Source organism: Mytilus californianus, unplaced genomic scaffold (genome assembly GCF_021869535.1).
Source record: "Mytilus californianus isolate M0D057914Y unplaced genomic scaffold, xbMytCali1.0.p SCAF_5, whole genome shotgun sequence".
In the NCBI taxonomy this organism is placed as follows: domain Eukaryota; kingdom Metazoa; phylum Mollusca; class Bivalvia; order Mytilida; family Mytilidae; genus Mytilus; species Mytilus californianus.
The window spans coordinates 64,765,292-64,793,055 of record NW_026262701.1 but is presented as its reverse complement, the minus strand read 5'-3'; the positions used below and the strand labels follow the sequence as shown (position 1 = coordinate 64,793,055).

General features: G+C 32.3%; 2 protein-coding genes across 8 annotated transcripts in view; one reads left to right on the top strand and one right to left on the bottom strand.

The window, feature by feature from the left end:
- The window catches only part of LOC127701233 (importin-4-like), a 997,117-nt gene that overhangs the window by 505,729 nt on the left and 463,624 nt on the right, over positions 1-27,764 (top strand). For all 6 annotated transcript variants that reach the window (XM_052205057.1, XM_052205056.1, XM_052205054.1 and 3 more), the window contains exons 21-22: positions 10,145-10,222; positions 18,509-18,672. In XM_052205057.1, the coding sequence (XP_052061017.1) occupies positions 10,145-10,222; positions 18,509-18,672 (242 nt within the window). The remainder of the gene's footprint in view (positions 1-10,144; positions 10,223-18,508; positions 18,673-27,764) is intronic.
- The window catches only part of LOC127701240 (zinc finger CCCH domain-containing protein 13-like), a 406,889-nt gene that overhangs the window by 84,477 nt on the left and 294,648 nt on the right, over positions 1-27,764 (bottom strand). The window lies entirely within an intron of this gene.

Below are 27,764 nucleotides of genomic sequence, written 5' to 3'. Positions count from 1 at the left end.
TCAACATATCCGTCGGAAAAAAAATCATAAAAACATTCTATTGTATGATTTACTTTTATTACTATAATTATATAAGAAATCCTTTAAATATAAAAGGTGCATTTTAATTTTAAAAGTTGCACGGCTGATCACTTTTCTTTCTGAATTATTAGTTGGTTAATAGCTACGCCAAAAGTCGTCGATGCGCTTTAAATCGCTTTATAAGATGATTAACGAACAAGACTATAGGTTGCACTTTGTAAATACAGCTGTTTCTCAAACCACGCCTCTTTTGGGGAGATATATAATATTCATAGATATGTTAATTTGTTAACGTACTGGTTCCAATTTATGATCTCTGTGTTTCATTTCATAGAGACATCACTTGGGAATGAAACCAGTATAGAAAAACATGGTAGCGCCTAAATTTTAATTCTTAGGAGGTCCAAAAATGGAGGTAAGGGTAGTATAGAATTTTAGTATAAGTTTAAACTCTTAGAAGTTCAGGGCATATAAATGTTGAAAATATGCCGCACAGCCCTATATTTTGACCTTTGAATAAAATAGTAGTGCATATAAACTTTTCGTTCTAGGATATTATTTTTCACGAAACTTCATAGTAAAAGTGTCAGAGTTTTAGCCGCAAAGGGAGTTCCTATGGGAAATTGCATTGTCTATATTTACAGAATTGCAACCTATAAATGAGATTAATCCACTCCCGGCATGCAAAAAGACTAAAACTACATCACAGAAGTCAGGAAGGTCGAATAAATAAAATTAATAATTCCCAATTTTCTTCTTTATTAGTGTTCATATCAAGATAAAACTTGGTGAATATGTTTTTATGGTATTATGAACATAATAAGATGATAAGTAAAAAATCGCGAATTTTCCATTTAACATTTGACTTGCATAAGGAGTCTCTTGAACTTTATTTGAGTAACCGGAACTAAGCTGCTCACCATCAGAAAAATTGTTCACATTCGGATCGGGCGTCTATCATCTAATGACATACTAATTAATACTCCAAAACCCAAAATTTGTAAAAACCAACCAATATATTTTTAAAGTACTAAAATTGTACCAAAATCAATCCCTATTGTGACACAACCATATAGGGAAAGACATATTAATCTCTGGTTAAATAAATTATGTACATAGTACATAAACCATGATTATTAATAAATAATTAATATGAAAATATAAATAACCAACCATAGTAAAATATAAATAAGACATTTTTCATGTCACCATGTGTCACAACCATTATATACTTGCATGTAAGCAAAACCAGTCAGAGATTTATATGAATTATGTTAAAATTGATATGGTCATGGAGTACTAATATACAGAGCAGTCATAGATAACATAATAATAAAATTTCATACAATAATTGCATAAATCATAAACGTTAGTTTGAAATATTACTATGCTCGAATCTACATGTACGTGTAGGGCTTCCTACAGCAGCACGCACACTTTTAACGTATATTTGCATACCTTCATCATTAAGATGAACATTATCTTTTAAAAATAGATCTGAGGTGTTTTTCCACAACCCCCTATGTTGCCCGAAAGTCACATTATCTCTTTGTTCTAATGAATGCCGGAGTTCTTTGTTTACAACAATAACCTTGTTGTTATAATCAGTTTCCGGTCTTTCGGAATACCTCGGGAGAAGTTGACCAATTATCACGTGGTTAACATGATAGCCATTAATGATGCAATCGGCAAAAACGCAGATATCTCTTGTTAATTTGACGGGCTCATTTTCAGACGATAAATCGTTGCCACCGGCTTGAAGAAAACCCGAATGTGGCTTATATTCTTTAATTATATGCATATATTGTTGCTTTTGAACACATTTATGTCCGGGACGAAGAGTGCCTCCCCTAAACATTGTTCATGAGTAAATGACTCTAAACGACGAATAAAAGAATTACCAAAATTTAAGCCGGACCATGGTTAAAAAGCAACTTTTAAAAAAAAATCAATAAATTAGAAATTAACTTTGAAAAATCTATAATAAGGTTCGCTTTTTTTTAACATTGTCATAAAACGGGAGGTTTTGGCTAGCCATTAAACCAGGTTCAACCCACCATTTTTTCTTAAAATGTCCTGTACCAAGTCAGGAATATGTCAGTTGTTATCAAATAGTTCGTTTCTATGTATATTGGCGTTTGTTTTTGTTGCACTTCAGTGTTCCTGTTGTACATTTGTTTTCAACTTATAGTTGATGTGTTTCCCTCGGTTTTAGATTGTAACACGGATTTGTTTTCTCTCAATCGATTTATGACTTTTGAACACCGGTATACTACTGTTGCATTTATTTACCTTATAATCTGTTGATTCTTCGATGATTGTCTGGTAAGCCCTTTCTACAGTATTTCAGTTAAAATTCAGAAAACAATCTTTTTCTCTCCAAGAACAAAGGCGAATGACCGCATGTCCGAGCACATGTAGAAATATGATATTAATTACTAATCTCAAGAACTGACCAATCAGCTAATAATACTTAGATGATCATGCATGGCACATGCAGTCCTTGACCTCACGTTGGTATACTTAAACAAAGAATATACTATCTTACACTCATGGTATTATGAAACTCAAAATTATCGGAAATTCGCGCCAAAAAATCTTTTATTTAAAATAAATGTTATTGTTTCTGGAGGGAAGTGAGAAAAATTGTTTGATTCCATTGAAAATGGAGGTCAGGGGAATTCAATATGGAGTTTAAAAAATGTTCATGTATGTTATTGAAAAAAATGTTGTTTTTTTATTAAAATAATAAAACAATTGTTTGTCCAAAGAAGATGAATGGTTGGTACCTTGAGAAAATATTGATTTCAAGAACTTTGAGATTCTAATGATGTCACAATTACTAAGGCTAAACAGCGTAACAATAGGGGAAAAAAGGATTTTGGAAATGATAGATTGATTGATTGTTTGCTGCTTAAAGTCCAGTGGCAAATATTTCATGCATGTTCAGGACGAGAACAAATTTGCTACAAATACAATAGGTAATTCCTGTAGTAGAGGCCGTCCGGGATGAAGATCGGGAAAAATTTGACAGCCATTGGGAAAAGAGAGTATATTGGACAGGGACAGAAATTTTGCCTTGCAACAGGCCACCTACGGACCCCTCAAAGAGTTGTTACAAGGGTTCTTAACATGCAGAGATAGTGAGTGGCACTCCCTCTACACGAGGCATCAGATTTAATGTCCCCATTTTAAACGGACATGGCTGAGTACTTGACCATCCCTCACAGCAAAACGGACGCCCACTTCGGCAAGGGTTTTACTGCCGATTGGAAGAAGACTTAAGTTACCATATTTCTATTCAGTGGCCACCATTGAGGGGATTTGGGAAATGAATATGTTAGACTGGTACTAACTGTAAAAAATAACCTTGTCCAAAACAGTATGAAAAAAAATATTTTGTCTTGCAAGAAATAGTTGTGTATTAACGTGAAAATAATTTTCGAGCTTAAATAAGCAGTACTATCAACAGGTTTTAAATGAATATTCCATCAGCAAAAAATCCCCCCTCTCACTGAAAATCAAATGGTCCAATAAAACTATTTAAATTTAATCATGCTTTTAACGCAGCATTTTTTTAGTTTTTGACATATAAATAGATAAACAACTTAATTCATAATATTATTAAAATCATTTTTATTCAATATGTGTAACTTCCTTAAATATTCATAATAAAGTCCACGTTCTTAATGTCTAGTTTTATGTACACGTAACCCACAAGACCTACATTGACTATCGACTGCATGTAGTCAAAACCTGATTTAAACTACATGTAAACATTGATTTTTATCATTGGGAACGTAATACAGTTTATTTTAAGTGTTTAGTACACTTACACCTCACCAAGTTTAGCTCAACATGAACACAGCCTAAAACATATCTTTTTGAAATTATATCATTCAATAGTAGAAATGTTTCATAACTATAAAAAAAAAGTATTTCAACTAAACGCCAAAATAGCAAACAAGCACTGTTGCTTTCCTTTTTTATACGACCGCAAAAGTTGAAAATTTTTTGGTCGTATATTGGTATGACGTTGGCGTCGTCGTCGTCGTCGTCGTCGTCGTCGTCTGGCGTCGTCCGGCGTCGTCCGAAGACACATTGGTTTTCGCACTCTAACTTTAGTTTAAGTGAATGGATCTCCATGAAATTTTACCATAAGGTTCAATACCACGAAAGGAAGGTGGGGATTGATTTTGGGGGTTATGGTACCAACAGTTAAGGAATTAGGGGCCAAAAAGGGGCCAAAAATAATCATTTTTGTAACTTCCAGACAATAACTTGTGTGTAAGTGTATGGATCTCTCTGACATTGTACCACAAGGTTCCATATCACAAAGGGAAGGCTGTAATTGATTTTGGGGGTAATTGCCTCAAAATTTTAGGAATTAGGGGCCAAAAAAGGGGCAAAAAACAAGCATTTTTCTAGTTTCATGACAATAACTTGTGTGTAAGTGTTTGGATATTTCTGAAATTGTACTACAAGGTTCCATATCACAAAGGGAAAGCTAGAATTGAGTTTGGGGGTAATTGCCCGAAACGTTTAGGAATTGGGGGCCAAAAAGGGGCCAAAAATAAGCATTTTTCTAGTTTCCAGACAATAACTTGTGTTCAAGTGTATGGATCTCTCTGAAATTGTACTGCAAGGTACCATACCACAAAGGGAAGGCTGGGATTGAGTTTGGGGGTGATGAATCATAAGGGGGTTCAAAAAATTTGGGGGGGGGGGGATTTTTTTTTTTCTTTTTTTCCTTTTTTTTTCTTTTAAAATTTTCCATTTTAAGTTGGTTATTTCTGATTAATATTTAAAAGCAAATAATAATGATATGGTAGGAGATACACACCAAACAGGATGTGTAAATTATTATATAATAAGTATTGTGCAATAGCAAGACATTTTCAATTGCACAGTATTGCACAATTGCAAGAAATCTTCAATTGCACAGTATTGCGCAATAGCAAGAAATCTTCAATTGCACAGTATTGCGCAATAGCAAGAAATATCCAATAGCACAATATTGCGGAATAGCAAGAAATTGTCAATTGTACAGTATTGCACAATAGCAAGAAATATTCAATTGCACAGTATTGTGCAAAAGAAGATACTTCGTATAAATTGCTTATTTCTTGATCAATTTCAATGGGGTTTTATTCTTGAATTCTTGGGGTTCTTTAATATCCTGAATCTAACCGTGTATTAAGTTTTTGGATTTTGGGCCCCGTTTTTAAATTGGTCCACATTGAGGTCCAAAGGGTCCAAAATTTAACTTTGTTTGATTTCATCAAAAATTGAATTATTGGGGTTCTTTGATATGCCGAATCTAACCGTGTATTTAGATTCTTAATTTTTGGTTCCGTTTTCAAATTGGTCTACATTAATGTCAAAAGGGTCCAAAATTAAACTTAGTTTGATTTTAACAAAAATTGAATTTTTAGGGTACTTTGATATGCTGAATCTAAACATGTATTTAGATTTTTGATTATGGGCCCAGTTTTCAAGTTGGTCCAAATCGGGGTCCAAAATTAAACTTTGTTTGATTTCAACAAAAATTGAATATATGGGGTTCTTTGATATGCTGAATCTAACCATGTATTTAGATTTTTGATTTTTGGGCCCCGTTATCAACTTTGTCCACATTGAGGTCAAAAGGGTCCAAAATTAAACTTTGTTTGATTTCATCAAAAATTGAATTCTTGGGGTTCTTTGATATGCTGAATCTAACCATGTATTTAGATTTTTTATTTGTGGACCCGCTATCAAATTGGTTCATATTGAGGTCAAAAGGGTCCAAAATTAAACTTTGTTTGATTTCATCAAAAATTGAATTATTGGGGTTCTTTGATATGCCAAATCTAACCGTGTATTTAGATTTTTAATTTTGGGTCCCGTTTTTAAATTGGTCTACATTAAGGTCCAAAGGGTCCAAAATTAAACTTAGTTTGATTTTAACAAAAATTGAATTCTTGGGGTTCTTTGATATGCTGAATCTAAACATGTGTTTAGATTTTTGATTATGGGCCCAGTTTTCAAGTTGGTCCAAGTTGGGGTCCAAAATTAAACTTTGTTTGATTTCAACAAAAATTGAATATATGGGGTTCTTTGATATGCTGAATCTAAACATGTATTTAGATTTTAGATTTTTGGCCCAGTTTTCAAGTTGGTCCAAATTGGGGTCCAAAATTTAACTTTGTTTGATTTCATCAAAAATTTAATTATTGGGGTTCTTTGATATGCCAAATCTAACCGTGTATTTAGATTTTTAATTTTGGGTCCCGTTTTTTAAATTGGTCTACATTAAGGTCTAAGGGGTCCAAAATTAAACTTTGTTTGATTTTAACAAAAATTGAATTTTTGGGGTTCTTTGATATGCTGAATCTAAACTTGTGTTTAGATTTTTGATTATGGGACCAGTTTTCAAGTTGGTCCAAGTTGGGGTCCAAAATTAAACTTTGTTTGAATTCAACAAAAATTGAATATATGGGGTTCTTTGATATGCTGAATCTAAACATGTATTTAGATTTTAGATTTTTGGCCCAGTTTTCAAGTTGGTCCAAATTGGGGTCCAAAATTAAACTTTGTTTGATTTCAACAAAAATTGAATATATGGGGTTCTTTGATATGCTGAATCTTACCATGTATTTAGATTTTTTATTTGTGGGCCCGCTATCAAATTGGTTCATATTGAGGTCAAAAGGGTCCAAAATTAAACTTTGTTTGATTTCATCAAAAATTTAATTATTGGGGTTCTTTGATATGCCAAATCTAACCGTGTATTTAGATTTTTAATTTTGGGTCCCGTTTTTTAAATTGGTCTACATTAAGGTCCAAAGGGTCCAAAATTAAACTTAGTTTGATTTTAACAAAAATTGAATTCTTGGGGTTCTTTGATATGCTGAATCTAAACATGTGTTTAGATTTTTGATTATGGGACCAGTTTTCAAGTTTGTCCAAGTTGGGGTCCAAAATTAAACTTTGTTTGATTTCAACAAAAATTGAATATATGGGGTTCTTTGATATGCTGAATCTAACCATGTATTTTGATTTTGGACATTGGACCATAATAGGTAAATTAAAAAAATTGAAGTTCTTAGACCACATTCTTTCTGTGTCAGAAACCTTTGCTGTGTCAAATATTTAATCACAATCCAAATTCAGAGCTGTATCAAGCTTGAATGTTGTGTCCATACTTGCCCCAACTGTTCAGGGTTCGACCTCTGCGGTCGTATCAAGCTGCGCCCAGCGAAGCATTTTATTTGTAAAGGCTTGTAAGGTTTTGTGTCTTGAAATAACCTGTATTTCAAGTGCGTAATATTTCAATGGCAACATCAGTGGTTTTAGATTCTGATTCTTTCAAAATTATTTTTAAGATTCCTCATGAAAATCTGAATTGAGATTTATGAAGAAAAAGGTAGGGCCAATTTTGCTGGTATTTGTTTTACTCTCAGAGTCAAAATGTAAAATCCTACTGGAATTCAAATATAAGAGTCTTTATCATATTCTTTAAAAAATTTCCAACAATTTTTCCAACATATTTCCATAACATTAAAAATGTAAGTCGGTGCTATATGTTGATGTTGCAGGTATTTTGATACATAACTGCATATTTTACATATTTTTTGTAAAATTTTGCATCGAAGGACTTCACTATTCAACATGAAAATAGACAATATATAGCTATGCTTCAAACTTAATTTTGGTTTTGGTTAAGAATGTGCTTCCTATACATATTTGGATAAATATACAAATTTGAATGTGCTTTATACATTTTTGGATAAAAACACAAATTTACAGTTTTGTGTATCTTCAGGCATTTATAATTTGGTTATCTATTTAGAATAAGCCATAATATTGTGAGTACCTCAAAGTACACACACAAAGCTCTGATAACTGTTTATTTAAATAAAGATAGAAAGAAAGACTTTTGATAATGCCAGCTATTGAAAAATAAATTCAGGGACAATTTTGGCCTTGCCTCTTTGATTTTAAAAATCAAATCAACCTTTTATGAATATGAATACACTCACACAATATATAGACATTCTGGTTTTTTTTAAAATCCTCTTAACTGCAAATCAAGCTCTAAATCTTCTCGAGTATGAAAATGTAAAGATTAATTTTCAACAGACGATAAAATGATTGTACATAGATGTATTAACATATGAATTTTTATTAACCCTTATTGATCAAAACAGACAAATCTTTTGACTGAAATTTAGCCAGTTGAATGGATTTCAATAAAGATGCATCCCAAATGACATGTTGTAAAATTTTTAAAAAATTATCACAAAAGGTCTAAGTCAGAAATGTTTTCTAACAGCTGAGAAAGTATTAATTTTATTCGTTGTCCAGCAAACAAATTCGTTTTTTTTTTCGAAATTTAAACATTGAACATTGAATTGCCAATATTGCATGTCCATGCTTTTTATACGCCCGTTTACGGGACGTAGTATGGCATACCATTGTCCGTCCATCTGTCCGTCCATCGTCAACACTTCAGACAATAATCATAAAACTTTGGTGAATTGTTTATATTTATTGACGTAAGCTCCCTTTCGTTTTTTATAAATTTTAGATTTTACGTTTCGGAGTTATGGGATTTTATTCATAAAAAGTAGGGGATTTTCCAGTTTTCTGACTATAACTCAAAAATGCTTTAAACAACTTTCATGACACTTTGGTGAATTGTTTATATATATTGTCATACTTTCCCTTTCGATAAAAAAAAAATCTGATATTACGTTTTTGAGTATTGAGACTTTATTCATAAAAAAGGGGTATTCCAGTTTTTTAAACAATAACTCAAAAACATTTTGAGCAGTTTTTATGAAACTTTGGTGACTTGTTTATATCTATTGAAATAAGCTCCCTTTTTTTATATATAAATTTCTGATATGACGTTGCGGAGTTATTGAACTTGATTTGTTGAAAAATCGTCCAAAACTGTCCATTTTTCACACGTTGGACGATCATAGAATTTTATAACTTCAATAATCAATGGCGTCAAACTTAGTTTTACTTGAGGTAGCCTTAATAGTGCCAAATTCTTCATGTTTCGTGTCAATGGGTACCACTGTGTGTGCATATCTTCTTTTTTTTTGGGGGGGGGGGGGGGGGGGGGTCTAATATATATTATAACAAAATCAATGACTATTTATACTGGCAACATAAATAAAACATAAAGTCTGTGTTAAAAGTAAGGAAAATAAACCTGTAAAAATGTTTTGGGGCCCGGAAGTCCCAACATTTTCAAACTGTTGCGAATTGAGTAAAAAATAGTATAGAATAGGTTTGGTCTCATATACACAACTACATTCGATCGGATTGTGAATAGTGTATTGAATTTATTATCCAGAAAGTGCCCTGCATCTTTCTCTTTTTTGATTAACCCTGTCGACCCTCTGATTGTGCCCACAAAACCTACCAAATTGTTTTACTATTAAAATGTTATCGTTCTCAATATGGTTGAAATATTTGACACTGGATGTAAGAAAACAACTGCAAGTTATTGGTTCTTATACATCCTTGTCTTTCAAATATTCGACTTTAAGCGTTCCTGATGAAGGTAAATCCAGAAAAGCGCTACGGACGCATGAACTTTTTAATGTGTTTATTTCATTTTTTACTCCAACAGTCTACAGGGATATGAAATTCTGTATGCCATTTATTCGCCAGCCATCATATATTTGGTGTATCCGAGTAAACAGTCCATCAGTACTTTGATTGATATCCTGCATCCTCTGTTCATGAAATATTGTTAATTTTTACCCATTTGTGTATCAATTTCACACCTGGAGTCTGTACGAGTAATAAAAACCTGTTTACATGTCTTTCCTGTATCATGAATTTATAAAGACAATACATTTGATATGTTATTTCTTATTTTATTCAAAAATCATAAATTTTCCATCTGTTTTTGTATCAATCTACATTGGAAATACATGACATACCGTAAAATTATATTTCAGGATTTGCACTTTGTATACAATGATATGATTGGTTTAGGATTTGCTTCATTTTCACAGACTGTTTCAATCATTTGCCATTTAGTTTAATGCAATGTTTATTTTGTAAATAAGACAGACCTTTGTGAAAAGTAAATCATGTTGAAATTCTTTATTAACAGAATAAGTGTAGAGAATTCCTACTTAGATGAAAAAGAAGATGCTTGTTGTGCATTGGGAGAATTGGCCGGAAATGCAGGGTAAAATCAAGTATTTTATATTGAATGTAGTACATTTTGTAGATCTAATTTTACATAATTATTGCTTTTCTGTTGGCTTTTGATAACATATAATTTGACATCATTAGTTGAATGAACAATAAAAGACTACAGTACATAGTTTCATACCTTGCTCAATGTAATTTCCAGGATAATCTTTGCAACCATAACTTTCAGAATCTTTAAACTTGATACACATTAACACTATTGCCATCATGTGGGATCTGTCGTCAACTTAAAAATACTCTCTTAAATCACATGGCCAATCTGGACCAAACTTTTCAAAATAGTTTCAATTATGCCCACAGCACAAAATATATGTCCAACCATGGCACAAAACAGAATATAGGGGTAAAATGCAAGTGTTAAAAGCATTGTAGATAGAGAAAATCTGGAGGGGACAAAAATGTTCAAATTGTCAAGATCTGCACAATGTGCATTATGTTAAAAAAAATGACAACTTGGGAGTAATTGCCTTAGAACAGAGATATAAAAATAAATATGATACCAAAGGGTTAATAAAAAACATATTCTGAAGAAAAACTGACAATACCATGATAAAAAAGAAAAAGCAACAAAAAGACAAAAAAAAGAGTACAAAGCGCTACTTGATAAACTAAATCCTGAACAATATGAACCCCTCCAAAACCAAGAGTGATCTCGAGGGGACCAGATGGGAAAATTGGAACATATCTATGTATACCCCACGGAACAAAGTTCCGTATGGTATAATGTTTTTGAGCGGTCAGTTCGTCCGTCAGTCAGTCCTGTTCTTGTCATCGCAACTTCTCTGAAGCCACACAACAGAATTTCATGAAACTTCATAGATAGTTAGGACATACTATGTAGATGTGCATATCGACGGGAAATTTTGATTCAATTTTTTTTCTAGGAGTTATGCCTCTTTGAACTTAGAATTTTTGCCTAAATATACCTCTGCAACAGTTCGTCGTCACAACTCCTCTGAAGCCACACAACAGAATTTCATGAAACTTCATAGATAGTTAGGGCATACTATTTAGATGTGCATATTAACATGAAAATTTTATTCAATTTACTTTCTAGGAGTTATGCCTCTTTGAACTTAGAATCTTGGCCTAAATATACTACTGCAGCAGTTTGTCATCCGAACTCCTCTGAAACCATGCTACAGAATTTCATGAAACTTTGAAGATAATAAGAAAATAATATGTAGATGTGCATATCTTCAAGAAATTTTTATCAGTTGACTTTTGTAGGAGTTATTAGTCTTTGAACTTAGGATCCAGGTGATATTTTGTTTGCCCAGTGACAATGTGGGGGCGTGGGGTATGTGAGCGTGCTCACAAAGTTTCTTTAATTTCAACTGTGAAACATAATGGTCAACCAAATCATGACTGTGTCTGTAAAAATTTTGAAAAGATGACTTCAGCTTTACAACTTGGAACCCTTGGTTCAATAATTTTTTTGTTGGCAGCAACCATCACTCAATGAGATGAAACAATCCTTTGAATATCGTATCAACTTGGAGATATATACTTGATATGCAGGGGCTGCTGGAATTTTGCTACATACAAATATAATTTCCCAATAGCTCAGCTGAAATCATTTTTATTAATGTAAAGTTCTCAACTGACCCTCATAGTCAATTTCTAGATGCAAGTCAAGATATATATGAGGCATGCTAAACTGTATCTCTGGTGTTCTCTAGTTCAAGTTGGATGGGATATAAACATAGTCACCAAACCTTGAATTATATAGTGATATGACATCATCTACATACCATATTTAGGTATATGGTTATTGTCTGTCTGTCTGAAACACATCAATAATCGCAGACCGATTGACATACTGCTTTCATACTTGATAGGTCTATTTGTCATGAGGATTTTTTTCGATTTTACATTTTTTGTACGGGAGTTATGGGGCTTTGGCCTTTTTTAATATTGTAACAATGGCACCTTGTATACGTAACTCTTCAATGTCTCATTTTACAGAAAGCTCTCTTCCTTGGTAGGATTTTTTTATATCATGTACAGTTCATTGTAATGTACAACCATTTTGTTTTGATCATTTTAACAGAAGTTATGAGACTTTTACCATTGTTTTAGTACAGTAGACCTCATCTAATCAGATATCGACTAAACGACTATATCGGTTATATTAATTTTATTTCATAACGCCAAACCCTTTCCTATATACTGTTTAATGGAAAATTGATCATGTATAAAATTGGATATAAGAATAAATTGGTAAATTCGATTGTAATATATTCATGAAAATTCTGTCAAAACCATGCATAATCAGATATTTACACATGTTCAATGATTTTCAGACAGGAGATGAAGCGATAAGTTATGAAATTGCAATTTTGCAGACAAGAACATTTTGTTTTTTCTTAATAGAAACGAACTATTTCTAAATAAATTGATGTCGTTATTGATTGTCTTCCTTTGTAATGGGAAGTGCTCATATGCCCGTACAGTTCTAATGGTTTAAATTTATTTATAGATGCAAGCTTTGTACTTTGGAAGAAATTGTGTTAAACTGTGTTCACAGAATCAGAAATATAATTTAAACTGAACTTCTGAATGTTTTATTGCAATATACATATAAATTCCATCTAAACAGAGAATTCTGACTATTGTCAGATATAATTATGTAACATGTGCATGTGGGACTTCATGTCATGTACCACATTTTCTCTTGTTTACATATAATATTTAACACTAAGAACCATGACCTAAACATTAGCAGAATCTTCAGAAAACTAAATCTTGATGCAATATTGTTTCGTCCACCATAATCATCTTCAATGATAAACTATATACACAAAACATAAAATGCTATATTGAATTTCAACAAGACTGGCAGATGATGCATAGACCCTTACCCTTTCAATGGTGTAAGAAAAATTAAATGAATGGAAGATTTTGGGGTTACCAAGGCCTACCATCTTAATTAGCATGATCGTTTGTAAAGCTACATTTTGAGTAATTTCAGTGTTTTTATTAATTTTCATTGATTCAGGTTGATAAAGATCAGGTTTGCATGCTTAGATTTTGGTAGCAGTAGTTTCGAAAAGTCATTAGTTTTTATTTAACATGTTATTGACCACTACTTGAGACAGCTTATGTTAAACTTTTGTCATTTACTTACTAATATTATTGACATATATAATATTGTATTTCATTTTATTTGCAATCTATCATGTTAAATCTTTCTTTGGTGACAGTCATGACAACAAAAGGTTTTACATGTATAAACCCCTTTCACGAGTTCAAGAGCATGATTTCTTACACAGACGGAAATCCTCGATAAAAATGTTGAATTGAACCTAATTTTAGTGTTAGAATATTTATATTTTAACAGAAGTTATTACTGTTAGAGACATATAATATAATGTATAGTATGTGTCTGTTACTGTAAAACCCTCTGTTCATTTACAAACCATATATAAAATCGTTCTGAGTTTTATTCTATTTGTGAATGAGTTGGCAGAGATAACACATTTCTTTTATAAGTGAAAGGTCGATTTTACTGGTCAGTTAACTCCTTAAACATATTCTTTACAAATACGTTTAATAACTATGATGAATTTGGATATGATGGGTTAGCCTAGTGGTAGTTGTTTTACCAATTCGGATAACTAAACGATTGACCAAACCGACTGTGATGCATTTCTTAATATAGAGATCCGTTTATGGACACAATAAATCAAGACAACTTAATGTCACCATATTCTCTTCAACAAAGATATGTTAAATATGTCAAAATTAAAAATTAGGATTATCTTGCCAAAATTACATAATTCCTGTGATAACTATTCTAACTGAATTCTAAACATACTTCTAAATCGTTGTTTTATTCATTACTGTTCTGGTAACCGAAGTGTAAATGAAATCAATATCACAATTAGCATTTAATACATTTGCAGCAACTCAAAGTGATAGATAGATCGATGAAGCACGTTTTTAGAATTCCAGTGAAGAACTTTTCTTCTTTTATTTTCTACTTTTCATCTTATTGTATATAACAATGTTTTTCAAATACTTCATATGATAACTATAGTAATGTGTAGTATGAATTGGTAAGGGCAAACGAACCACAGTTTAATTAATTTCTTTCATCATATAAGTAACAATGACAATGAACAATGAAAGAATCATATAGAGTTAATTTTATCGCAAATATCAATTCACTGATAAGTCTGTGGTACTCCACAACAGGAAGCTGAAAACAACACAACTGTGGTATCAAAATGTAAATTGAAACTAAACAACTACAATTATACATGAATTGAAATATAAACAATATAAAAACAATAAAATTACACAAATCAAGATAAAAATACAATCACAAATAAAATAACACAAAGTTATGAAAAAAGTAAAACATATCTGCCAGGGGTGCGGTGGGAGGTAATAAAAATTAAAATGCGACTTGAATAGAATAAACGCCTGCACACGCTTTGTGCAAATTCAAAAGTGATCAAGCGCGCTTGTGATAAAACAAAGACAGCAATTAACCATCTGATTGGATAGTTATAATTAATCAAGTACAAAGATTGGTTAGCATCCTAGATACCAATCATAACAATTAATTAAAGAACAGGGTTGCAGAATAAATGATATCCAACCTTGATTGGTTAAATGAAACTTCCTGGAGACGGTAATTAAGTATGTAAGCAAATTGCAAAAAGCAAGTTCCCCTGTATTAATACTTTATTTAATTTAAATAAACACTACATAACATCATCTAAACCTAGGGTTTTACTCAAATACAAAGTTCTATTAAATAGTTAACTCGTACTAATTGGTTAAGTTGTGTTTTATACATAATTCTTTTCATTACAACAAACATACGTAAAACCTGACATCAGTCATTGTGGTACGTATTTTAGGTATTTTCTCTTCTTAAAATTACAATTTCATTAAAAGATATGTTTCAATATGTTAATGTTGTTGCTAGGTAGTGGTTACTATAGAAATACCTATTACCATGGGTTTTAACTCTGTTGAACAGTTTCGGATCAAAATGTTTGCAATCGTTCCTGTTCAAAATGACAAATGCACACACTCACAAATTTTCAAACACATATATATAGAATGAAATTGTATTCTATATAGAACATCAACTAAAGTTTCTTTCTGTTTCCAGGCAATTGGATAATTTGTGTTTACATAATCATAAAATAAGGTCATCTTGAAATGTGCGTTTCAAATTATTAGTTATTTCAGAAATAACATTTAAGAATATATTTTTGATTCTTTTCACTGAAACAAAATTTCCAAACACTGCAAAATCGACAAAAACGTAAATGTTGGCATATATTAATATATTTTTGAAGCCAAAGTAACAGTTGCCATGGTAATTACAAATAATCAGAGACAACAAAATAGAAAGTATATTACTCTGACATTTATTCATAGAACATCCCCTTGTAATATTTTGTATATAAGAAGGTTTCTTTGTTTAAAGTTGTCAACTTAAATACGTGAAATAATAACAGCACTGGTTTAAAATTGATTAAAAATTTATGTTTGGTATTTATTAAGGAATACAATTTGACGACGTCATATTCAGTGATTTCAAGTAATATATACAAAATATATATATAAAATTTTGGAAAGCAGACACCTATAAGATATTTTGAGAGAAAATCATCTACTTTTGACATGGGGCCAATTTCGACCCTTAAAGCCACTACTGTATCAAGCTTTAATGTAATGCCCATACTTGCCCCAACCGTTCAGGGTTCGGCCTCTGCAGTCGTATCAAGCTGCGTCCGTGGAGCATTTTATTACATAATATCTTATAAACTATAATAGGTAGGAACTTTAAAAGGCAAAAATGATCAGCAAGACAAATCTACAAATACGTCAACAAGGCCGAAATTGTGAGTCGACTCCTTATTGAAGTTATTACCCTTTAATGACGATTTTTCACATTTTTTCACATTTTTGCCTATTTTCTTGAAAACTAATAGTTAGATAGACACTTTAAATAGCACAAATGATCACCAAGACAAGCTCTACAAAGTAGCCATAATAGGCGAAATCTTCATTCGAATCCTTAATGGAGTTATTGCCCTTTAATGATAATTTTTTTTTAATTTAGCATTTTTCCTAATATATATTTAAAACTATAAAAGATAAATAGAAACTTTAAAAATGAAAAAAATTTCAGCAGGATAAGATCTACAAATATGTCAACATGACTGAAATTGTTAGTTAACTCTTAATAGAGTTATTCCCCTTTAATGATGTTTTTTTTTTTTTTACTTAAAAAAAGTGGCAATTGTTGAAGATGCAGGTGAGCGACACAGGCTTTTTAGAGCCTTTTGTTTGTTGTTAACATTTACAGACAGTCTGGTATTAAATTTTTGATATGTTTGTAAACCTTCATGGATTGTTATTAATCTTGGACAGAAGCTAATCTTCTAGATCAAGAAATACCATCTAAAGAAAAGAAATTCTGTATTTTATTGAGAAAAGGACTTTCTTTTTACAGTCATCAATAAACTTCTGCGGAACCCTTGACAAATATTTTATCTTGAAAAATATGATAGATAGGTAGAAACTGTAAACAGCAAAAGCTATAAGCAATACAATATATTTTCCATGTTATTCAAAGTTTCATGACTATTTGTTTGATGCAACTAATTTCCATTAAACTTGAATTAAAGGATATAACAGATACAGTTAAGTCTGTCTCCTTTTTTGACTTACATGTAGAAATTGACAATGCGGAGCGGTTTATAACAAAACTTTACAAAAAAAAAAGATGATGTCACCTTCCCAATTTTGAACTTTTCGTTTCTATGGAGCAACTTTCCAGGAGCGGATGTGTGAGGAGGTTATCTATCAGAAGAACTCTCTTACCTTATCGTGCTGTACAATAACATTCGGGACATTTGTTTCAGTGAACCGGATTTGGCGCGGAATTGGAATTGTCACCCATAAAATACTTCCGTCATTTAAGAATCAAAATATGACCACACTACGAGCAAAATTGATCCTTTTGCAGTTAGACGTCGAAATTCATTAAAATGCCAACTGCTCAAAAAGAGAAATGGTAACGGAAACGAATCATGCCCACTGACCCGAAGGAAATTAAATATTTCATGAATTAGACTTGGAATTCCTCCTACAATTCACGTAGGAAATAGGTGATAAGCTACGAAGTGAGATACCTTCTCTCTATATAATATATCAGTTACGGCTGTGGATAGTAAACTTGGAATTGATAGTTCATAGCAAATACAAGTTATTTCTAGATAATTTACATATTTAATATAATAGCGAAAAACGCGAAAATAGTTGAAAATAATAGGAAAAAAAAACCGGATTTTGGAAAAGGGGAGGGCTAAAACAAAATTGTCCTGTCCCCAAGTACCTATGGTCACAGAGTTTGTACTTACATGAGCAACAATACGGATGTTACATGTGGACCAGGAGCACCTGAGATCACCCCTGGTTTTTGGTGGAGTCTTTAGTTTTCTATGTTGTGTTTTGTAAACTGTTGTTTGTCTTTTTGGTAATTTTTCGTTTTTTACTATGGCGTTGGCAGTTTGTCATCGACATATGCGTTTTAATATCCCTTAGGTATCATCCACCTCTCATTTACAGGGTTTTTAAACAGAATGGGTAGCTTTGGCATATGTGTATCTATTGTAACTATTTAACTAAGAAAGGTTATAAAACAAGACAAGGGTGCACTTTTGATGCCTTATTTGTTTTTGATAGGTGAGTGATTTTGACTTTTAGGAGTCTCTTGTTTACTGTTTATTAAAAACGTCCCCCTGTGATTTTGATCTCAGATTTTTCAACACATTATTCAGTAATAATCAATATGTAGTCAAGACTTAACTGTTCCGCTCTAGTAGTAAATCTTCTTTTGACTTGTGGTAGTCTGGTGGTCTGGAGGTTGTGGTTTCGAACCCAGGCCGGGCCAAACTGAAGCCTTGAAATTTGTAATTGCTGCTTATGCGCTAAGCAAGCGTCATTTAGGAGTAATAATCAAGACTGGTCAACGTGGATTTAGAATATTGTGTCCGGGGTAAGGTGACTTGTCTTCCTGCGGACTGATACTTTGTGAACTAGCATGTAAAAAATCCGACTCAGCCTGTCGATCTACAACAAATGTAGAACAAAGCAGTGGTTATATTCATATCACAATATTATGTTCTAGTCCTGAATATGCATTCAATTTGCCACTGGACATTAAACAACCATCTATCATCATCTTTAGACTTGTTAGGTAATAATAATTGAATTTGATTTACAGGTCTATATTCTTTCCATACCTAGAACAAAGTTTTGGTGTAGTGCTGGAAATGGCCAATTACCCTACACCTGGTGTGAAGAAGACAGCTTTAGTAGCAGTAGGCAATATGTGTATATGTGTTTACAAAGCAAGCACACAAAATGCATCTGAGGAAATAAACACAGGTATATAGGACTATGTAAACATATTTTTTTACTTCTATGAATGTGACAGAAAATAAAGCGTCTGCAAGGCCATATACACATTTCTCTAAAAGCCAGACTTTTCCATTTAGCATTAGCATCCTAAGGTGGACAAAGATGAACTTTTCTATGCATTTTCTCTCCTTGCAAAAAGGCAGTATTAATGTCAATGGAATTGATGGACTATTTCTTTTGCATTATTATTGATAGAAGGAGTTTTTCTGAAGTAGATGTGTCCATCTAGTGGATACAGTATGACTGAGAAAAGTCCTCAATTTGATAAACATTATGTCTCTTCGAATTTTCAAGTTCAGCTTTTTGAGCATCAATCTGATTAAAGAATGCTTCTGATTCCTCGTCATCCTCTATATATCCTGATCTTTGTCTGACTTTACGACTTCCAATTCATCAACTGTACTTAAGGCTATTCATTGACATTTTGTTACCTCTGATGTCTTCTAATTTACCAATTCTTAATATTTGTAGATGCTTTACCAACTCTAATCAGAATAACTCCCTGTGGATTATCAAAGTTCACCTTTTGGTTCGTTTTTAAAAGTATAACTTAAATAGTCTTTTAATCAACACTAAGTCTACTACTGTCTACTTGAGAACTTGCTTGCTCGTTGCTCTGTTCTGTCACTGTAGTATATTAATGATCCATATTAATTTCATGCCTTTTATTCAGAGGATTATCATTTTCCAGTTTAGAGTCACCTCCTGTCTGATTTTCTACTTCAGATTTTTGCCCTTGATTCACAGGATTATCCGTTTCTAGTTCAGAGTCACCTACCTGACTTTCCAATTTCTTCTGCTTCATTGTTACTTTCATTGTCTGATATCAAATAAACACAAATGGCATGCTGGGGCAATGTCAATGAAAGTATCCTAGGATATGTCCTAAGATATGTCTTGGAACATTATTTGTGATGGTCTTAGAACGTGTCTTAGACATGTCTTAGGATGTAGTACAAAGCTATCTTAGGACAGTCAAGTTTAACAATTTGATAAATGATCCAATAAGAATACAATATTGAAAATATAAAAATAACTTGACAAAAAGATATTTGCAAGAACTAGCAGAAAATGCCAAAATGATGACTTTCTTATCAGATAATCAATGTATAACATCTGGGGTCACTCATTATAAACAAACTGAAAGGACTTCAATTCAAACTGTGAAGCTAATCAGTTGTGTAATTTGAGATCCCCTCAAATCAGAGGGCATTCTTCGGGCTGTACTATGAAGTAGTGATCCATACACATTCACAAGACTATTATTGGCATTCACAGCCCAGCTTATGGTAGTTTCCTAAGATAGATTTTAAATTTCTCTGGTTTTGTTAACTGTTTCAGTTAAGAGTTGAATTATGACTTACTACAATTCCATTTGACCAGGAACTGTATCCTGCTGTTGTTTTAACTGACATGTTTAGAATTTCAGACATATCACGAAAATCTTGAGAATTGAATTCACCACCATTGTCTGTGAATACTCCAAATTCAGGAGCACCATATACACTAACCCATATTTGCATAAATATGTCAATAATTAACTTTGAATCTTTTTTCCTGATAATGGTTGTTGTACTTAAATGGCTAAATAAGTCAATTATGTGCAAGTAGTAAAAATTATGACCAATTTCAGGTAAATCCGTATCAATAAATTGATTAAAATCATTTGCATGGGAGAAGGCCACCACTGGCTTTGACTTGGGACGATGAAACTTGAAACAAGCAATGCATTTGGAGCAAATTCAATAGGGATAATAATTTTTCAGATGAACCATGACCATCTGACTGTTTATACAGTTTTTGGTATAATCTCACTAACTACTTTATCTTTCTGTCCAGATCACCTATCTTTAATGTTTATGCAGTACCGACCATTTGAAGTGAAATGCATAGTCACTTTATCAATACGGAGATCAAGAACTGTTTGCGCTCTTTTGAAAGAATATTTGCTCAATAATAGAGATATATCACAATCAACTGTTCTATGTACTAATTTAAAGAGCCAATTGTGGCAGGTAACTTTATACTTTGATATGAACACACTGTTTAACCATCACCAGATTTGAAAGATGTATGACTTTTCTTGCATGTTATTTCTTCATTTTCAGAGTTGAAAGTCACGTGTAAAAATTGGTGTAACCATTTAGATCCACACACTGTTTTGGTACATGCTGTATCAACAACAAAAGCATCAAATGCATCAGCTACATTCCATATTTTCCATTCGTTTGATGTGTTTGAGCTTTTGATTTTGCCATTTGATAAGAGACTTTCCGTTTTGAATTTTCCTTGGAGTTCGGTATTTTTGTTATTTTACTTTCTACAACAATTTCTTAATGTGTAGTGTTTTGTTTTTGTTTACAGTTTCAGATGTACTTCTTATTTTTGTTTGTCTTCTGTCAATTTTACATAATATGTTTTCTGTGGACAATCCCTTAACCAGTGATATTTTGAATCACCACATCTTCAACGAGATAGTTGAATTTCGTCTAGACTGTACATATTTATGCCCCACCTACGATAGTAGAGGGGCATTATGTTTTTCGGTCTGTGCGTTCGTTCGTCCGTTCGTTCGTCCGTTCGTTCGTCCGTCCGTTCGTCCGTCTGTCCCGCTTCAGGTTAAAGTTTTTGGTCAAGGTAGTTTTGATGAAGTTGAAGTCCAATCAACTTGAAACTTAGTACACGTGTTCCCTATGATATGATCTTTCTAATTGTAATGCCAAATTAGAGTTTTGACCCCAATTTCACGGTCCACTGAACATAGAAAATGATAGTGCGAGTGGGGCATCCGTGTACTATGGACACATTCTTGTTTTAAGTAAATGATCTGTCTAGGCGATTGCTTGCACCAAATATTCTTGAACTTAGCCCTCTCTCAAAACCATATTCTCCTACAAATGCAGATTCTTCTTTGACAGTAACTATATGGTCATTATCACTCTGTGATTTGGGTACACATATTCTATTCTATTAAGGGCTGCCTTTATAGTAACAAATTTTAAAGGCACTGGCTACGATTACGTTGAAAACGTAACAATAACTTTTGTTACGTTATACCTTAATTACCGGAATGCTAGGTTGGGTTAGGAACCGATTAAATACGAACGTAACAAACATATCTGTGTCTACGGTTACATTATTGTTACGTAAGATTTATTAAACTTTTCTTTGACTTTAGTTTTGTTGCTGAATTCTCCGATATGCTTGATAATTATCATTATTATTATTATTTTATTATTATTATTATCATTATCATTATTAGTATTATCATTATTATTATTATTATAATTTCAAATAATGTTTAAATAGTTTTTGAGTATTAATTGTTTTTATGTTCTTAAAGATAATAGTTTAGTAGTGTCAAAGGCGAAGAATGTAGATCAATTGTTCGATATTTATAAGAAAAATATTCACTTCTTTGTATTTAATTGCACACTTACCTTTATTGCTGTCATTGTATTTTGAACAATGGACGAAGTTATTCCTATTAGCAAATTTTCTTCAGGGGTGAAAAGTTAAAAACTTTTGATGCGTTTGAATAAAAAAAAGTGAAAAAACGATTTAAATTTTAGACAGTAATATAAACCAAGTTCGCAAAAAATTTATACATCAAAAGCAAAGTTTGACAACAGTGAACTAAAATATTATGAACTTGTGTATGCATGCATCCATAGAGGACGCAATTTCGTTTCATAATCAGATTGAATACGTCGAAACCAAAGGTAGGTTTTTTTCTTCCTATATGAATATCAATTGGTCATAAAATCAATACGAATGGTATAACTTCAAAAAGGTAAATTGCAGAGTGGAACTGTTAGTGGGTAAAACTGACGTGCACATTGCGGCATCACTCGTTTGTTATGGTTACTAAAAATGCGTCGGACTAAAACATGCACCCAAAACCACATATAAGATGCACAGAAGCTTCCATTGAAAATAAAATATATAATCTGTATGCAATATTGTATAATTGAATTGCTTACGAATAAAAGTTTTCAAGTTGTATTTTAATATATTACAGACATATGGGGCAAACTATATATACATGTATATATATTAAATCTAAACCTATCAAATTACAAATTGTAAATACAAAGATACATAAAAATAGAACTAAAGAATAAGGACTAAAAAAATAAACTAAAGAGTAAACAGGTTTGACCCTGATCCACTTGAAGAATATTCATAAAAAATGACGATGCCATTAAAGGACAAGATTCCCAAAAGGAATCCATTCATTCATACATGCCAACCTCTCCAACTGTGAATGGGGTATTGTGACAATAATAAAATGTCAAATTGTTTATTTACTGATGAAGAAAGTCATAAATTTTGTTAAATCATGCTAAATAAATACTTTTTTATACGCCCGTTTACGGGACGTATTATGGTATTCCGTTGTCTGTCCGTCTGTCTGACCATCTGTCCGTCCGTCGTCAACATGTCGGACAATAACTCAAAAACGCTTATACGCATTTGCATGAAACTTTGGTGAATTGTTTATATCTATTGACATGAGCTCCCTTTCGAGTTATATAAATTTTAGATTTTTCGTTTCCGAGTTATGGTGTTTTATTCATAAGAAAAGGGGGGTTTTCCAGTTTTTGGACAATAACTGAAAAGTGCATTGAGCAGTTTTCATGAAACTTTGGTGACTGGTTTATATCTATTAAAGTAACCTCCCTTTAGTTTTTTTATAAATTTCTGATATGACATTGAGGAGTTATGAAGCATTATTCATTGAAAAGGCGACGGGCGTATCATGCGCTAATGGCGCAGCTCTTTATTATAGGCTGTTGTTCACCTTTTGGCCGTTTTTGTTTTTTTGCCATGGCATTGTCAGTCCATTTTCGGTTTATGAGTTTGTCACTATGCCTTTGATATCTTCTACCTTTCTTCTCTATTTGAAGCATTAAACAATTTTTCGCTGGAACCTTTGTCTTTATACTGGTGAATAAAAAAATAGTTTTAACCCATTTGCCCCTAATCCTGTTCATAGTTGTGATTGCAGTTGCCATTCCTTTATAGCCAATATGGCCCTCCATACTTTTAAGCTCACCTGACCCAAAGGATACTTCATATATTTTATACCGATGCCTTATGTTTTTAAGTTTTCGCCTAGTATATATGCCTATTGTCCTTGACCTCATGTTTCAACGACTGCTTAAAAAAAGTATATTTTGCTCAAGTGAGCTTTTCTCATCACTTGGTGTCCGTCGTTGTCCGTTAACTTATACAAAAATCTTCCCCTTTGAAATTACTAGGCCAAAATAACTCAAATTTGGCCACAATCATCATTGGAGTATCTCGTTTAAAAAATTTGTCTGATGACCCTTCTGTTCAACCAACATGGCCGACATGAATAAAAATACAACATAGGGGTAAAATAAAAGTGTAATCTTATTTATGAATATCGCTATAAATAAAGAAAACCTGACGGCAAAAATTTCCAAAATGTTGAGATTTACCTATTTGACATTTATCAGCAAAATTGTCAGACGACTCGAGTTATTGCCTTAAAATGACAAGTTTTACAAATTTTTCATTTTTGCCTATCATCTTAATTATATAACAGATTCAGAGAAATTTTGAATTAGCAAAAAATTATTCTCAAGACAAGATCAACAAATAGGTCAAAGTGGTCGAAATCGTCAGATGACTCCTTATTGCCCTTTGATGATATTTTTTTATCAAATTTGCCTTTTTCCCTAATATCTTAATAACTGTAAAAGAGATATAGAAACTTAACAAGCAAATATGATAAGGAAGACAAGATCTAAAAATAAGTCAATATTATTGAAATTGTCTGATGACTCCTTATTGGAATTTTTGCTCTTTAAAGACAATTTTTACCCGTTTTTAGTGTTATTACCTATTACCTTGAAAACTATAATAAATAGATTGATAATTTAGATAGCAAAAATGATCAGCAAATTAAGATCTACTAATAAAGTCAAAGTATTAATTCTGAATTTTTTCTGAACACGTTGCTGAAATTTTTAGAACCTCTTAAAATACTTTTTTCATAAAAATGGCGGAATTTGGCACGTTCCAGCAAATTTTCAGCAAATTGTCAGTAAAAATTCAGCAAAGACATTTACAGTAAATATTCACCAATATTAAGAAATTATTCAGCATTAATTTTGAATTTTTTCTGAACATCTAGCTGAAATTTTAAGAACCTCTTAAAAAACTTTTTTACTTTAAAATGGATAATAATATTCATTATTAATATTCTGTCTGAAAGACACTATTTTTGCAAAACAAATAAACATTATTTAAGAAATACAATAACTCCATGGTGCCATAGGTCAAATAGAAAAAAACTGTTGTGTATTTTTCTTTTTATCATTGTTATTTATTTTGTGTCAAGTTCTGATCGGGACGGATGAGTCAAACCCTTTCAAACTGATGATTAGTTTGTTTGTGTTGTTACATCATTGTACATACAGTACATATTTTGCTCATTTTTAAGCCGTAACTGACCGGTAATGGTTTACATTTTTGTTTCTGTTTATCTATGAAAAGTTCGATCAGCAGCAATTATACCACATCTTATTTTTGTCCCCCGCGCATCGCGTAGCGGGGGACATAGAAACATAGTCCGTCTGTCCGTCCGTCCGGTCTTGTCAGCGCTCTCACGTGTACAATTCTTGCCAGATTTTTATAAAACTTATATCATAGGTTTATATCAGCAATGTCTTGGACATGTTCGAAAATCAGTGCCGATCAATTATTTCTAATTGATTTATGCCCCTTGGAAACATTAATTATATGGAAAATTTCATCGTTAGTGCTCTCATGTGTTCAATTCTTTCCAGATTTTTATTAAACTTATATCATAGGTTTATATCAGCAATGTCTTTGACGAGTTCGAAAATCAGTGCCGATCAATTATTTTTAAAAGAGTTATGTCCCTTGGAAACATTAAATCTATGGTAAATTGCATTGTTAGCTCTCTCATGTGTACAATTATTGCCAGAATTTTATGAAACTTTAATCATAGGTTTATATTAGCAATGTCTTTACACGTTCGAAAATCAGTGACGATCTATAATTTCTAAAAGAGTTATGCCCCTTGGAAATTATATTATATGGAAAATTGCCTTATGGGCGCTCTAATGTGTACAATTCTTGCCAGATTTTTATGAAATTTATATTATAGGTTCAAAAATCAGTGCCGATCAATTATTTTTAAAAGAGTTAGGCCCCGTGGAAATATTGATTATATAGAAAATTGCATTGTCAGCGTTCTCATGTGTACAATTATTGCTAGAATTTTTTGAAACTTAGATCATAGGTTTATATCAGCATTGTCTTTGACACTTTTGAAAATAGGTGCTGATCAAATATTTTAAATGAGTTATGCACCTTGGCAATATTATTTATAATGGAAATCACATTGCATTTGCTCTGAAGCCTTCATTTCTCTTAAGATATTACTAAAAAGTTTTAAAGAAAAAAAAAAGTGTTTTTTTAGTTATTGCCCTTGTACCTTGGATAGATAAAATATGTGCAACGCGGGGAACATTGGAACTCTGTTCTTTTATTTTGTATGAACTTATATATAAATGTCTCAAGTGAAAGCTTCCATGCTGCTTTTGATACTTGGGCCAAGTATTGTACACCGTTAGGTTACCACATGTAAGAAGCAATACAGTAAATCTACATGTATTCCCTCATCTTTCACTTGAAACATTTAGTATCTATAATAGTTACATTAACAATAGTGCTAAAGCACAATACTTCTTCCTATAGTATTTACGTGTCACGCATACCTGCCAACTTTCACGATTTAGGTGTGAACTACACGATTTTAGTATCGGGTCCGTTCGCACACTTGACATGTTCGCACCCTACACATTCGCGCCCCACACGTCTCGCCCCCATTGGTTTGTTCGCGCCCTATTTTTTTCAAATATAGGTTACATTAATAAATGCTTTTTATACGACCACAAAAAATTTTGAGGTCGTATATTGGTATCGCGTCGTCGTCGTCAACGTCGTCGTCCTCAGCGTCGTCCGAAGACATTTGGTTTCCGGACAATAACTTTAGTATAAGTATATAGAAATCTATGAAATTTAAACACAAGGTTTATAACCACAAAAGGAATGTTGGGATTGATTTTGGGGGTTATAGTCCTAACAGTTTAGGAAGTAGGGCCCAAAAAGTTGCCCAAATAAGCATTTTTCTAGTTTCCAGACAATAACTTGTGGAACGGTGTATGGATCTCTCTGAAATTATATCACAAGTTTCCATACCACAAAGGGATGGTTAGGATTGGCTTTGGGGGGGGGGTAATGGCTCAAACCGTTTAGGAATTAGGGGCAAAAAAGGGGAAAAACAAGGGTTTCCTTGTAAATGGACAATTACTTTTAAGTACAATGTTTTGTGTTTGGATTACCTCCCTAACACTGCTTTTAAATTATGTATAAAGAAATGTTTTATTGTCTTGAGGTGATTAGCTGTCAATTTATTTTAAGAAGTTACTATTAAAAATGCTGATTAAGGAATATTAATTTTAGACATGATTATGTATGTCATTTTCTATTTTAAGACTTTTATGATGTATTTAAATGGGTAATTATGGTTGCAAACTCCATTGGAAATTTGAATTGAGATAATGAAGGGTAATAATAGAGGGAAAGAATTTCATTTTTTGGAAAGAGTGGGGGAGGTGAAAAAAAATGGGGAGGGGGGGGGGGTAAAAAAGAAATTGTGGGGTGGGTAACATATTTTTTTTCTCATTTCAGATTTCAAAAATTAAAAAGAAAATTTCTTTTTTTTGGGGGGGGGGGGGGGGGGGGCAATTCGAAACATGCATAGTGTATTGCACAAAAGCAAAAAAAAAGGGGGGGTAAAATTTTTTTTTTTTTTTTTGTGAGGGTTATAATTCGCAACAGCAAAGTGTATTGCACAAAAGCAAAACATTGAATAAAAATTCAAATCATATAACCAATTCTAAGTTCTTTGACTTCAGTTATTCTGTGTCAGAAACCTATTATGTGTCAAATATTTAGTTACAATCCAAATTCAGACCTGTATCAAGTGCGAATAT